Source organism: Peromyscus leucopus, chromosome X, assembly GCF_004664715.2.
Source record: "Peromyscus leucopus breed LL Stock chromosome X, UCI_PerLeu_2.1, whole genome shotgun sequence".
Lineage (NCBI taxonomy): Eukaryota > Metazoa > Chordata > Mammalia > Rodentia > Cricetidae > Peromyscus > Peromyscus leucopus.
This window is the reverse complement of record NC_051083.1, coordinates 132,273,146-132,284,739: the sequence shown is the minus strand read 5'-3', so window position 1 is coordinate 132,284,739 and position 11,594 is coordinate 132,273,146. Positions and strand designations below refer to the sequence as shown.

At 46.1% G+C, this 11,594-nt stretch overlaps 1 protein-coding gene across 6 annotated transcripts in view; it reads left to right on the top strand.

Moving 5' to 3' along the window:
* Window positions 1–497: 497 nt before the first annotated feature.
* Window positions 498–11,594, top strand: part of Ids (iduronate 2-sulfatase) — a 45,219-nt gene continuing 34,122 nt past the window's right edge. For 5 of the 6 annotated variants that reach the window (XM_037199264.1, XM_028862640.2, XM_028862639.2 and 2 more), the window contains exons 1-3: window positions 9,438–9,740; window positions 10,626–10,762; window positions 11,381–11,558. In XM_037199264.1, coding sequence (XP_037055159.1) covers window positions 9,626–9,740; window positions 10,626–10,762; window positions 11,381–11,558 — 430 coding nt within the window. In that variant the 5' untranslated portion in view covers window positions 9,438–9,625. Of the gene's footprint in view, window positions 708–2,814; window positions 2,952–9,437; window positions 9,741–10,625; window positions 10,763–11,380; window positions 11,559–11,594 lie in introns of those variants that run through there. The other variant, XM_037199262.1, reaches the window with a different exon arrangement.

The following is an 11,594-nucleotide window of genomic DNA, read 5'->3' as shown; positions in this document are numbered from 1 at the left end:
TCATTACACTTCATCTATGAGAATTTTAAGTTTAAATTTTCAGTTGGGTTCTTTGTACATTCTATTAATTACTGAGACTTTGTACTTTTAGTTTTTCTTTCTACAAAAAGATTTATTTTTTATTTTATCTGTATGACTGTTTTGCCTGCATATATGTATATTCAGCACATGCATGCAGTGCCCACAGAGGCAAGAAGAGGGCATCAGATTTCTTGGAACCGAGATACAGACTGTTTTGAGCTCTAGGTGGGTGCTGGTAATCAAACCCGAGTCCTGTGGAAGAGCACTGAGTACTGTTAACTACTGCGACAACTCTCCTGCCCCAAGTTTTACTTTCTTTAAAAGTGAGTTTTTTATTGCTTAGTGAAGCATTTTGATGATGGTTCATTTGACAGATAATGCTAATATGTATCTTCAGTGTAGATTCTGCTGTTCTTTGGATGATATGTGATTTTCTGTTGACATCTGCACATGTTCATAGTGTTTGTCTCAGTCTATTTAAACTGTGTTGTAGCTGGACTCCTGTGGCACCACCATATCAGAGGAAAGAGGAGGGTATTACCACATGAGTGAATTTTGGAGCTACGACTTCATCCATCCTATTTCCATGAATCTCTGAATCTCCAGGGAAACTTCATGTGATTTCTGGTCAAGATTGGAATTTGGGTTCTGAGCAGGACTTCATCGTTGCCTTCTGGCCTGGGAAGGTTAGTGATGCCTCATTATTGCCCTCTCCCGTGTAGCTTGCTATGACATCTTGGAGGATTGGGCTTATTACCACTTGATCAAGTACCAGCTGTCTGCTAAGCCTTCTTGACACGATACAGATGGGTAGGGGTGACCTGGTGTGATGGTCTCAAAACAGGACTAGGATCTGATCTGAGTTGACGCAGCTCTCCTCTGAAGACATCAAACTTAAATGACCTTCTGAGCGACCAGTGATCAGAGCAGAGTTCATGACATTGTGGGCATTTGAGGGTTCTTGTAAGCTGTGTTTGGAAAGGGTGTTAAGTGAGTCAGTTTCTATTGTTCAATCTAGCAGACTGGGTGAGGGACAGCCCTGTGTCTCTTTATCTCTCCAGGAAACAGGGCAGCATTGAACCACAAACTTGAGGAGGGTTGTCAGTGAGCTCCTGGGGCTTTAGCAGATGATTCAATTTATTCCCATCTGGCAGGAAGCTAGGAGGTTGTGAGTCGAGAAGCCTAGGGTACAGGAAAGTAAGGGAGCCCAGCAGTAGGACCACAGGAGTTAATATTGGAATGCATGAGTGGGGTGCGTGGACAGGTCCATAAAGTACATTAGCCAAGCTCTCAGTGCCACTCTGAGCCTGCATGACTTGGCCAGTCCTGGTGGGCTGCCTGACACCATACAAAGCCATATCTTGGGCTCAACACAAATGTTGGCACACAGCAAACATTTAGTAGATAGCTGCTGTTCATAGCTCCTGGCTGCAGAAACACATTCATTCGTCAGTGTAGGTTGCTAGGGCTAGGAGCAAATATGTGAGAAAGATCCTGGGTTTCTGAGATCCTAAAGGGTCTGTCTTTAAAGCAGGAGGGATGAAAGCTGGAAGTCCTTGGCAGGAAGTTCACAAGTTTGCTAGCTCCTGCTCCTGAGTCCTGGAGTAAGGTGTAGGCAGCCCAGGATGGGCGAGGAAGTGTAAGTTAAAGAGCTAGAGACTAGGAAGTTAGAGCCACCAGAGGCTAGTGTTAAAGGGCCCATCTACACACACACACACACACACACACACACACACACCACTTTCTGATCTTATTCACAGAGTGGACAGTAGCACCCCAAACTTAGCCCTTTCACTGGACACCAAGTCCACTCAAGATCTCTGGCCACACGTGAGGTCCTCACATGTGTCCACCCCACCCATACTTAACAGATAGAGGATCAACATGGCAGAGTCAGGCTCCCAAACTGAACTTACATCCAGCATTTCTCCCTACAACTAGTGTCCTCGCCTCCAACCAAAGAGCAGAAGGACTGTACTAGCTTTAGCTTCTAAAGGAATCTTAGCCTTACCACCTCTTGGTGCTTTCCATGTGAACACAAAGTCAGGTTGAAAAGTGGTTTTTTTGTTTGTTTGTTTGTTTGTTTGTTTGTTTTTTGGTAGAAAGGCCTCAGTGAACAGAAAGGTGTCTTGCTGTCTGGAAGTAGTTGCCGAAAACAGGGTTCCAACCAGCAAAGGATTCCAGCACTCAGGCACAAAAACCAAAAATGGAGGCTTTCGGTATAGAGCAGTACCAGGGAGTTTGTATGTGTGTATGTGTGTGTGTGTGTGTGTGTGTGTGTGTGTGTGTGTGTGTGTGTGTTTTCCCCACACAGTCACTTAGTCAACCCACCTGAGCTACAAGGAGGTGTAGAGATGTTTCCTGCACACACCTCCAGGAGGAGTTGATGTAACACCAGGCAGACTGTGTCAGGCTGCCTCTGGCATAATGTACACACTGCTTCTTGTTAGGGAACAGAAGCAGAGGTGAATTTCACCCCAGATAAATACATCTGCAGCCATGAATGCAACCAAGCAACCTTCACAGGTCCTCAGCAACAACCTGGCAACTGAACCGTGCAGATATTAAAGCCAAATGGAGGGATTTGGGCTTCATCTACATGCTGGATGTTGCAAAGGGAAGGCAGAAATCAGCCTTTTGAACCAGCACATGCTGAACCCTCCTAAGTGATGTCTCACTGACATCAGACTCATCACTGACTCAGAGGCCAGTGGTCTTGGGAGACAGCCCTGAGTGAAGGCTCCACAAGGAAGTCCACTATGGCCAGCTCAGCTCATTCTTACCCATTCACAGGTCAGTCAGCAGACCCACAGGTGGCATTCTGAAGCTCAAGATAGTTCCCATTTCTGGGAGAACACTGAGCAGGCCCATCTTGAGCATGCCAGGGCCAGGACACAGCCTCCACTCGAGGAGCAGGGGAAACCTTGCAGGTACAAACTTTCTCTTCTTTTAAGTTTGATTTTTACTTACGTGTGTGTCGGTCCATGTTTTTGTGAGTGTATGTCACAGGTGTGCTGGTATCCTTGGAGGCCAGCAAAGAGTGGGAGATTCCCTGAAGCTGAATGTGCAGGTAGTTGTGAGCTGTCTGATGTGGATCCTAAGGCCTGAATCCAGGTCCTCTGGAAGAGCAGGATGCACTCAACTGCTGTGCCATCTCTTCAGCTCTAGCTACAAGCCTTCTTATGAGTGGACAAGAATCTTTCCCAAGCTACAGTTTTCTGTACACTCTGTTCTCTTCTTTCATGGAGGTGTCTAGAGCAGTGAGCACCACCTAGAATTAGGTGGAGGGCCCCCAATTCTTACTTGCAAGAGGAGAGACACATCCAGGCCTAACAATCTGAATGTATCTGAGCAAAGGCATCCTGGAAGTTTAAACTCTGGGATACCTGGTGGTTGATATGTTGGGACTTCATTAGATTGCAGTGCCTTTACTAGATCTCCCCACAGGTGTATAGGTGACCTCCCAAACAGCTGCACTCTTAAAAACTCCCACCCCAACATGGATGGCAACTTCCCTGAAGCTTCAAAGATAGAGTCTCCTCTTCATTAACCTTCCACCTCTTAATAACATGCTCTAGTACCTCCTGAGACCACATCTGGGAAGGGTGACAAGAGGGAGTGAGTGAGTGGTTGCAGTCTGAGGTGAGGATCAGATGACCCCAGCTCCCCCTCCTGTGAATGAGTGCTGATAATCCCAGCCTTTGGAGAGTGTGGTTCAGGCAAACAAACACAGCTGCAGTGGTAAAGGTGCTACTGCTAGCCATGCTATGCCCAGAGGACAGCGTTCCACAACAGCTTCTTCATTCCTGCCCTTCTCTGAGAAGCTTCATGAAGATAGGTCAGTTTGGAAAATCAGAACCCTTCCCGGGTCAGTGTTAGAGAGCAAAGGGAGGTGACCAGAAAATCCCCTTCATTCAGACAAAATAGAGTGCCATGGCGACAGAGCAAGCCTGCTCACTTAGTCACAGTGACATACTTCAAAATATCTGATTGGGCATTTGAGTTTTAAATATTTGGTTTTGAGTTTATGTTTTACAAAGTAAGGAAATCTGTTGCCTTCCAGTGTTAGTAGTTGAACGTCAGCACGTTGGCGTCCCCTGGTGGATACGTTTAGAACCCCTGCTTTAGTGCATTGCTAGCAGCAGCCCTGGGTTTGCCTGCTCCAAACAGCTACCTTCTGCTCACCAGGAGCTGAGCTGGCTGAACCAATGAATGGCGTGAGGGAAAAGTCCAGGCTCAGAAAGGAGGAAAGAGGAAAGTGGGGAGATCTGTACAGAATGTGAGGGGAGTGATAAGAAGGACAACTGAGAAGTTGATGTGGAACACTAGAAGCAAGCAAAGATGTGTGTGGCCTTTTGCATGAGCTGTTCATCTCACAAACTACTTGACACCGCATGTGAACCAGCTTGGTAGTGTAGCATGAATCTTAGAGGTCTTATTAATAAAATCAAGCCAGAGGCCAGCTATTGGGGTAAATGCTGGAAGATCAGAGAGACAGAACAGGCCACAGCTTCCTCACCTTGCCAGTTCCTCAGCTGATCCTGTTTCCTCAGACTGGAAGCCTCTGAGTCCTCATATCCGAATGGATCTCAGCTGAACTGCTGCTAGAAGCCTAAAAATTTAACCAGCCAAATGCTTCTAGTTTCTGGTCCTCACGCCTTATATACCTTTCTGCTATCTGCCATCACTCCCTGGGATTAAAGGCTCACTTCTTGGGATTAAAGGCGGGTGTCACCATGCATGGCTGTTTCCAATGTGGCCTTGAACTCACAGAGATCCAGAGGGATTTCTGCCTCTGGAATGCTAGGATTAAAGGCATGTGCTACCATTGCCTATCCTCTATGTTTAATATTGTGGCTGTTCTGTCTTGACCCCAGATAAGTTTATTAGGGTGCACAATATTTCGGGGAACACAATACCACCACATGGGAGCTCTGTAACAGTCAGGACTGCTGAGCAGCACAAGCCCCCAGTCTGTCTCCTTGTGTTCCATGGGGCTCCACATGCACCTTTAGGGAACGAAGACAGAGTCAAAGTCTGGTTGTGATGCAATTCACTTTCATTATCCTCTGAAGCCAAGGGCAGCCTGAGCTGCTACAAACCATGGTGATCCAGGCCTGGCTATGTTCATCTGCAGTTTCCAGACAGCAGGAGAGCAGAGTCCCATGGCTGCCTTGTACATCTGGACACAGCCACTCCTGAGAATATTCAGCTGCATGCTTGGCACTCTTGGCAGGTACGTTGAATGTTATATTCCATTTGGAGACACAATTTCATGTGTTCACAGAGTTTAACCCTGCCCTTCTTAATACAGAGTGAGTGTCCTCACAGGCATCATGCTGAATATACTGTGGGTTATTCACTCTCATGCATGTTATTAGCATCATACTTCTTATTCCAGCGAGTCCTTGAAGCCTACCAAAGAATGCTTACAGGGATACAGCAGTGAGTCGAAGGAATAGAACCTACCACAAAGCTTATTCAAGGAACCATGTCACACAAAGAAATAAAATATTTGAATTATCTTCAAAGAATTCATCTTATGAGGGGACATGAATGTTTCCCAAGCTACAGTTTTCTGAACAGTTTGCCTCTTTCTTTCATGGAGGTGTCTAGAATAGTGAGCGCCACCTAGAATTAGGTGGAGGGCCCCGATTCTTACTTGCAAGAGAAGATACACATTCAGGCCTAGAAATATGCATGTACCTGGCCAAAGGCATTCTGGAAGATTAGAATGATTATAAAGATAAAAAAAATAAGGTTGAGAATATTCAAATAAGATACAACGTGTCAAACCCTGGGCTCCATATGCACACATGCAGTCCCATCCACACAAAAAACATACAATGCACTCAGTGCAAACATCCTGCCACAGTGGCAGGGTAGATGAGTGTTAATTTTCTCTTGTGTTCTGTTTCTTGTTTCCCTGGAGACAGAGCCACAGGTGGGGAGACAGTAGTAGTACAAGGGCAAGAGAACTTGTGACCTCTATCTGCATAGCATCTCAGAAGTTTCCTAGAATTGCAGAACTGGCTTTTGTGATAGGTGAGAATAGCTCTGATGCATAAGTGTCTTGGATAGGCCCTGGAGTATCCTTGATAATATAGAAACATGTGAAGGCTGATTAATTTTCCTATGCCTCCAAGAAGTATGTGTGGGTGTCATTAGAAGACAATGCAGCACTGGGCAGTGGTGGTGCATGCCTTTAATCCCAGTACTCAGGAGGCAGAGCCAGGCGGATCTCTATGAGTTCAAGGCCAGACTGGTCTACAGAGTGAGATCCAGGACAGGCAGCAAAACTACACAGAGAAACCCTGTCTGGAAACAACAACAACAACAACAACAACAACAACAACAACAAGACTGCAGCATGGGCCCTGCAGCTTGGACCCAGCTTAGGGTGAGGTAATTTATTTAGAAGGCAGCATAAATGCTTACTGTGTCTAAGGGCTGGCTAAGACTGTCCTGTGTGGGTTTTATTTTTTTATTTTGCAGTACTATGGATTGAATCCTGGGCCTTATACATGCTAGGCCAGTTCTCTGCCACTGGGTTGCATTCCCTTCTCTTTAATATTTTTTAGTTGTTTTTTGAGATAGGTTCTTGGTAAGTTTCTCAAGCTGCCTTGCATTTGCACTCCTGCTTCAGCCATCTGATTAACTCCGATCACAGGCCCAGTTACCATCAATTGTTTTAACCTCAAATTGTATTTAAAGTGTTAATGTACTCGTACCACAAATTGTGTGGCTTAGAAAATTGTGCCTTACAGTTCTGGAGGGGAGAACTCTGAAATCATAATGCCAGCTGACTATGCACTCTCTGAAGCCTATGGGGGAAGGTCCATTCCCTGCATGCTCCTAGCTAATCTTGTGTTCTCCAATGTCTCTGATATTCCTTAGGTGCACCGATTCACTTTTCTCTCTTCCCATGTACCCCCACTCTCTTTTTTGTTTTTTTCAAGACAGGGTTCCTCTGTGTAGCCTTGACTGTCCTGAAACTCACTCTGTAGACCAGACTGGCCTCAAACTCAGAGATTCGACTGTCTCTGCCTCCTGAGTGCTGGGATTAAAGGTGTGCACTGCCATTGCCCAGCACATGTACATCTCTTTATGTGTATTTGTGTTCAATCTCCATTGCTGTGGGATGATCTGTATGTCCTGTGGGAGCCCTTCTTGGGTTCTTTGTGGCGTTACCCAGCAGGTCCGTATAGAGGATGATTAGGACCATGGGCCTGAGTGCAGGTGTTTGAGATGGTCTGCACTTGGCTGTGCTGGGGGATGGTCTGTATGTCAAGTTGTTCTGATTGATCAATAAATAAAACCTGATCGGCTGTGGCTAGGCAGGCAGGATAGGCGGGACTAACAGAGAGGAGAAATAAAAGGACAGGAAGGCAGAAGGACTGGCTGCAGCCGCTGCCATGACCAGAGCACTGCAGCCGCCGCCATGACCAGCAGCATGTGAAGACGCCGGTAAGCCACCAGCCACGTGGCGAGGTATAGATTTGTAGAAATGCGTTACTTTAAGATATAAGAATAGTTAACAAGAAGCCTGCCACGGCCATACAGTTTGTAAGCAATATAAGTCTCTGTGTTTACTTGGTTGGGTCTGAGCGGCTGTGGGACTGGCGGGTGACAGAGATTTGTCCTGACTGTGGGCAAGGCAGAAAAACTCAAGCTACTCTCCATCCCATATTTCTGTGTGTATGAATATATGTTTATGTGTACTGTATGGTTTTTTGTGTGACTGTGCCTGCATGTATGCATGTGGAACCCAGGAGTTGACATGTTGTATCTTATATGATTGTTCCCCACCTTATTTTTGAGACAGAGTCTCCATGAACCTAAGCTCACCAACTGGCCAAGAGCAACAGGCCAGTGAATCTTAGGAATCTTCCTGTATCTACCTCCCCAGCACTGGGACTATGGGTGTGCTCTGCTGTGCCTGGCCTTTTTACATTGGTGCTGGGGGCTGAATTTATGTCCACTTATTCAGCAAGCACTTTACTGACAAAGCCATCTCTTTAACTTCCTAATCTTCCCTATTTTTATAAGGACACTAATCATACTTGATCTGGAGTCACTGCACCTTTAACTTGGTTATCTCTGTAAAGACCCTGTTCCCCCCCAAAAAAAAGATATATCTTGAAGTGTTGTGTGTTAGAACTTCAATGCATCTTTTTGGGGTCAATACTTCAACACATAATAAGGTAACACATTTGGCATATAGTATAAAATGAAAGTCATCCTTTCTACTTCTTTAAACCATAGTTTTCATTTTAAATGTTTCACATGTCAGTTTTGAGACTTTATTTCCCAAAAGCTTGTGTCTAATGTATACTGTTATCTTGTGTTTTTTCAACTTTAGACACTGTCTGCTGATTTCCTGTGTGAAAGATGAGATTATAGTTCATTTATCTCTTCCCCTTTCTATGTGCATATTTTAAACCCTTGATTATGGAAAGTGATCAAACCCATATATTGCTCTGGGAGGGAATAAAGCAGAGAAGGGCCCAGAAACAGTGCTCAGCAGTAAGGTGGTTAGGGACGACTTGTAGATAAAGGGTCTAGTTTTTCAGAAGCTCAATTTGGTAGAGGTAGGACATGGAGTTCTTCTTGATGTTCAGTCCAAAATGAACAGGGAATAATTGTTGCCACAGGAGTTCAATTCCCACTCACTGTGTCCATCTCTTCTCTCTCCCTGGAGCTCTCTACTTTGCTGGCTCCAGCCACCATCTCTCTTAACTGTGCCCCATAATTGCTGTTCCCTCTTTATACAGACATCAAGCGGCTTGCTCCTTTCTTTCTTACTTTTGTTTAACTATCACTTTACCAGTGAAGTGCTAACTAGACAACCTTATAGAAAAAAGTAAGATCTTCCCACTCAGATTTATTTTGTCCAGACCAGAACCTCCCAGATGCATTCTACAAATTTTAAGCTCAATCAAAGCAGGAACTGAGAACTCTAGCACTGCCAACAGTGCTTGACATACGTGTGTGTGTGTGTGTGTGTGTGTGTGTGTGTGTGTTTAGTGTTTAATAAAGATTTGAACTGATAAACAGGAAAAAAAGGTCCTTTTAGGTATAGCGTGGAAGTTTTCAAAGGGCTTCTTTGGAGAATGGGCTGCAAGGAAAATTAACATTTATAGAGAGATAAGGGTAGGACGGGACTTCTAGGTAAAAGGCACAGAACTAGCAGAGGCAGAGGCAAGAAACTAGTTCAATAGCAAAACCTTCAGAACATCAAGGATCCTGTCACCATTGTCTATTGTAAAAGCTGCTCTGGAAAAGCCACCACCCCTTTGCTTCCGGCTAAGGTCCCGCCCATTATGGCCGATCAAGCTTTGATCCTCCAGCCCCACAGGCTAAGACCCCCCCAGAGGGAAGGGCGGGGGCGGAGGGAGGGGAGGGGAAGGGGAGTTGCGCAAGCGCATTCGTGCTCGGGCCCGGGCCCGGGCCTTTGAGCCCTAGGTTGCCCTGTCGCGCAGACTTCTCTGATTGAGATTGTGGCGGCGCCTGCTGCTGCTGCGGCAGCGGCAGTGGCCACGGCTACCCAATGATCCTGCTCTAACTTGACGCCACCTTCTCGCAAGGCTGCACCAAAGCAGGAATGTCGCCGCCGCCGCCGCCGCCGCAGTGTGGCTGGCGCCTGCTTGGCTTCAGCTTGTTTCTAGGCTCCTTCTGCTTCGTCCTGGAGTCTGCTGAGCTAGGCAACAACGCTACAGGTGCCAATTCCTCGTTCTTTTTCCCTGCCCAACCTTGTCTCTGTCCCTGCTAATGTTTCTTCTTTCATCTATCCTATCTTTTTTTTCTCTCCTCCTTCATTCCTTTCCCCCACACTTTCATTCCTACTTACCCTCTATTCATCTTTCCTTCTTTCCATCTGTTCAGTCCACAATCTTTCATCCATTCCTCCTTCATAGGTCTTTCTCTCTTTTCCACCTCTTCATGTTTTTCCTCCATCATCTCTTCTTTCTTTTCTTCATTATTTTTTTTGAGAATTTCATAAGTGCATGCAACGTATTTTTATAACACTCACCCCCCATTTCTCCCCTTAACTCCACCCAGATCCACCCACCCTCAACTTCATGTCCTCTTTTTGTTTTTATAACCCACTGAGTCCAATTTGTGCCTCCCATATACACATGGGTGTGGGGCCATCCACTGGCACAAATTGCATCTCTCTAACATTCCATCCTTTTTCTTCCATCTATCCATTTTCCTTCCATTTCCCCTCCCACTATCCTTCCCTCCCTTTCTCCTCCCTCCCTTCTATCCATCCTTCTTTCATTTAATTGTCTTTCCATCTTTTCATCTGCCTTCTTTATTCCTTCTCTTCGTTCTTTCATTCCCCCTCACCCCCCCCCCCAAGTCTCTATCTGTCTTTCTTCTTCACCTATGTGTGAAGACATGGTTGACACATAGCACTCTCACCCTAGATTAGGGCTTCTCTGCACTCTACTGTCACCCTTGCTGAAGCAGAGCCCTGGTTGCCCCTTTTTTGGATGTACTGTTAAGGAGCTGGGGACAGCCTAGATCTTCTCATTGCCTTGGTGGTGGTGGTGTTTCAGTGTCAGTGCATGTAACCAAAGCCCCTCCCTCCTGTGCAGATGCTCTGAATATCCTTCTGATCATTGTGGATGATCTTCGACCCTCCCTGGGCTGTTATGGAGATAAGCTAGTGAGGTCCCCCAACATTGACCAACTGGCATCCCACAGCATTCTCTTTCAGAATGCCTTTGCACAGGTATGTCTGGGGACCTTAGGTGTGGGTATGTGCATCTGTATGTATAAACAGTAGGGAGTTGCATGTTGCTACCCTAGAGACAACCTCTTTGAAAGAGGGAAGCAGAGCTTGGAAAATGGAGGACTAGGCAAGCCTGTTGTCCACTCACAATGAGTTTTGTACCTCATTGGGTGGAGACTATGACCTGGCCTTGACATGCTTAAGACAGGCTTGGCCAGCTCTCAGTCAGAATCAGGAATTGCCTGGAGCTGAAAAATCCAGCTGAGTTGTGGGTGACTAAGAGTCAGTCATCTTTCTATGGCAGTTGTCCTCCTTGAGCCACCTTTCAGGGCTGCTCTCCAAGAGTATTACCCTTTCTCGGTACCTAGGATGCCACTGCATAGACCCCCCCCCACATACATCTGCTGTTTTTAGAGCATGATTACAGCCTTCCTTTGTTCAGAAGACAACAATCTCTTGTACCTGGGTGAGGCCCAAATTCCAATGGTTTGCTTTGAGATCTGCATGACTCAGCTGCAGGGTGGTTCCTGAAGATCTAGAGAGGTTGCTTAGTTACCTTGAAGACTGCAGGCATATTTGGCTGGGATGATGTTGACATTTGCTTCTGCTCCCTAACAGCAAGCAGTGTGCGCACCAAGTCGAGTGTCCTTCCTCACTGGGAGGAGGCCTGACACCACCCGCCTGTATGACTTCAACTCCTATTGGAGGGTACACTCGGGGAATTTTTCCACTATCCCCCAGTACTTCAAGGAGAATGGCTACATGACCATGTCGGTTGGAAAAGTCTTTCACCCTGGTACTGTTCAATTATCAAAGCCTGGCCTCTCTGTTT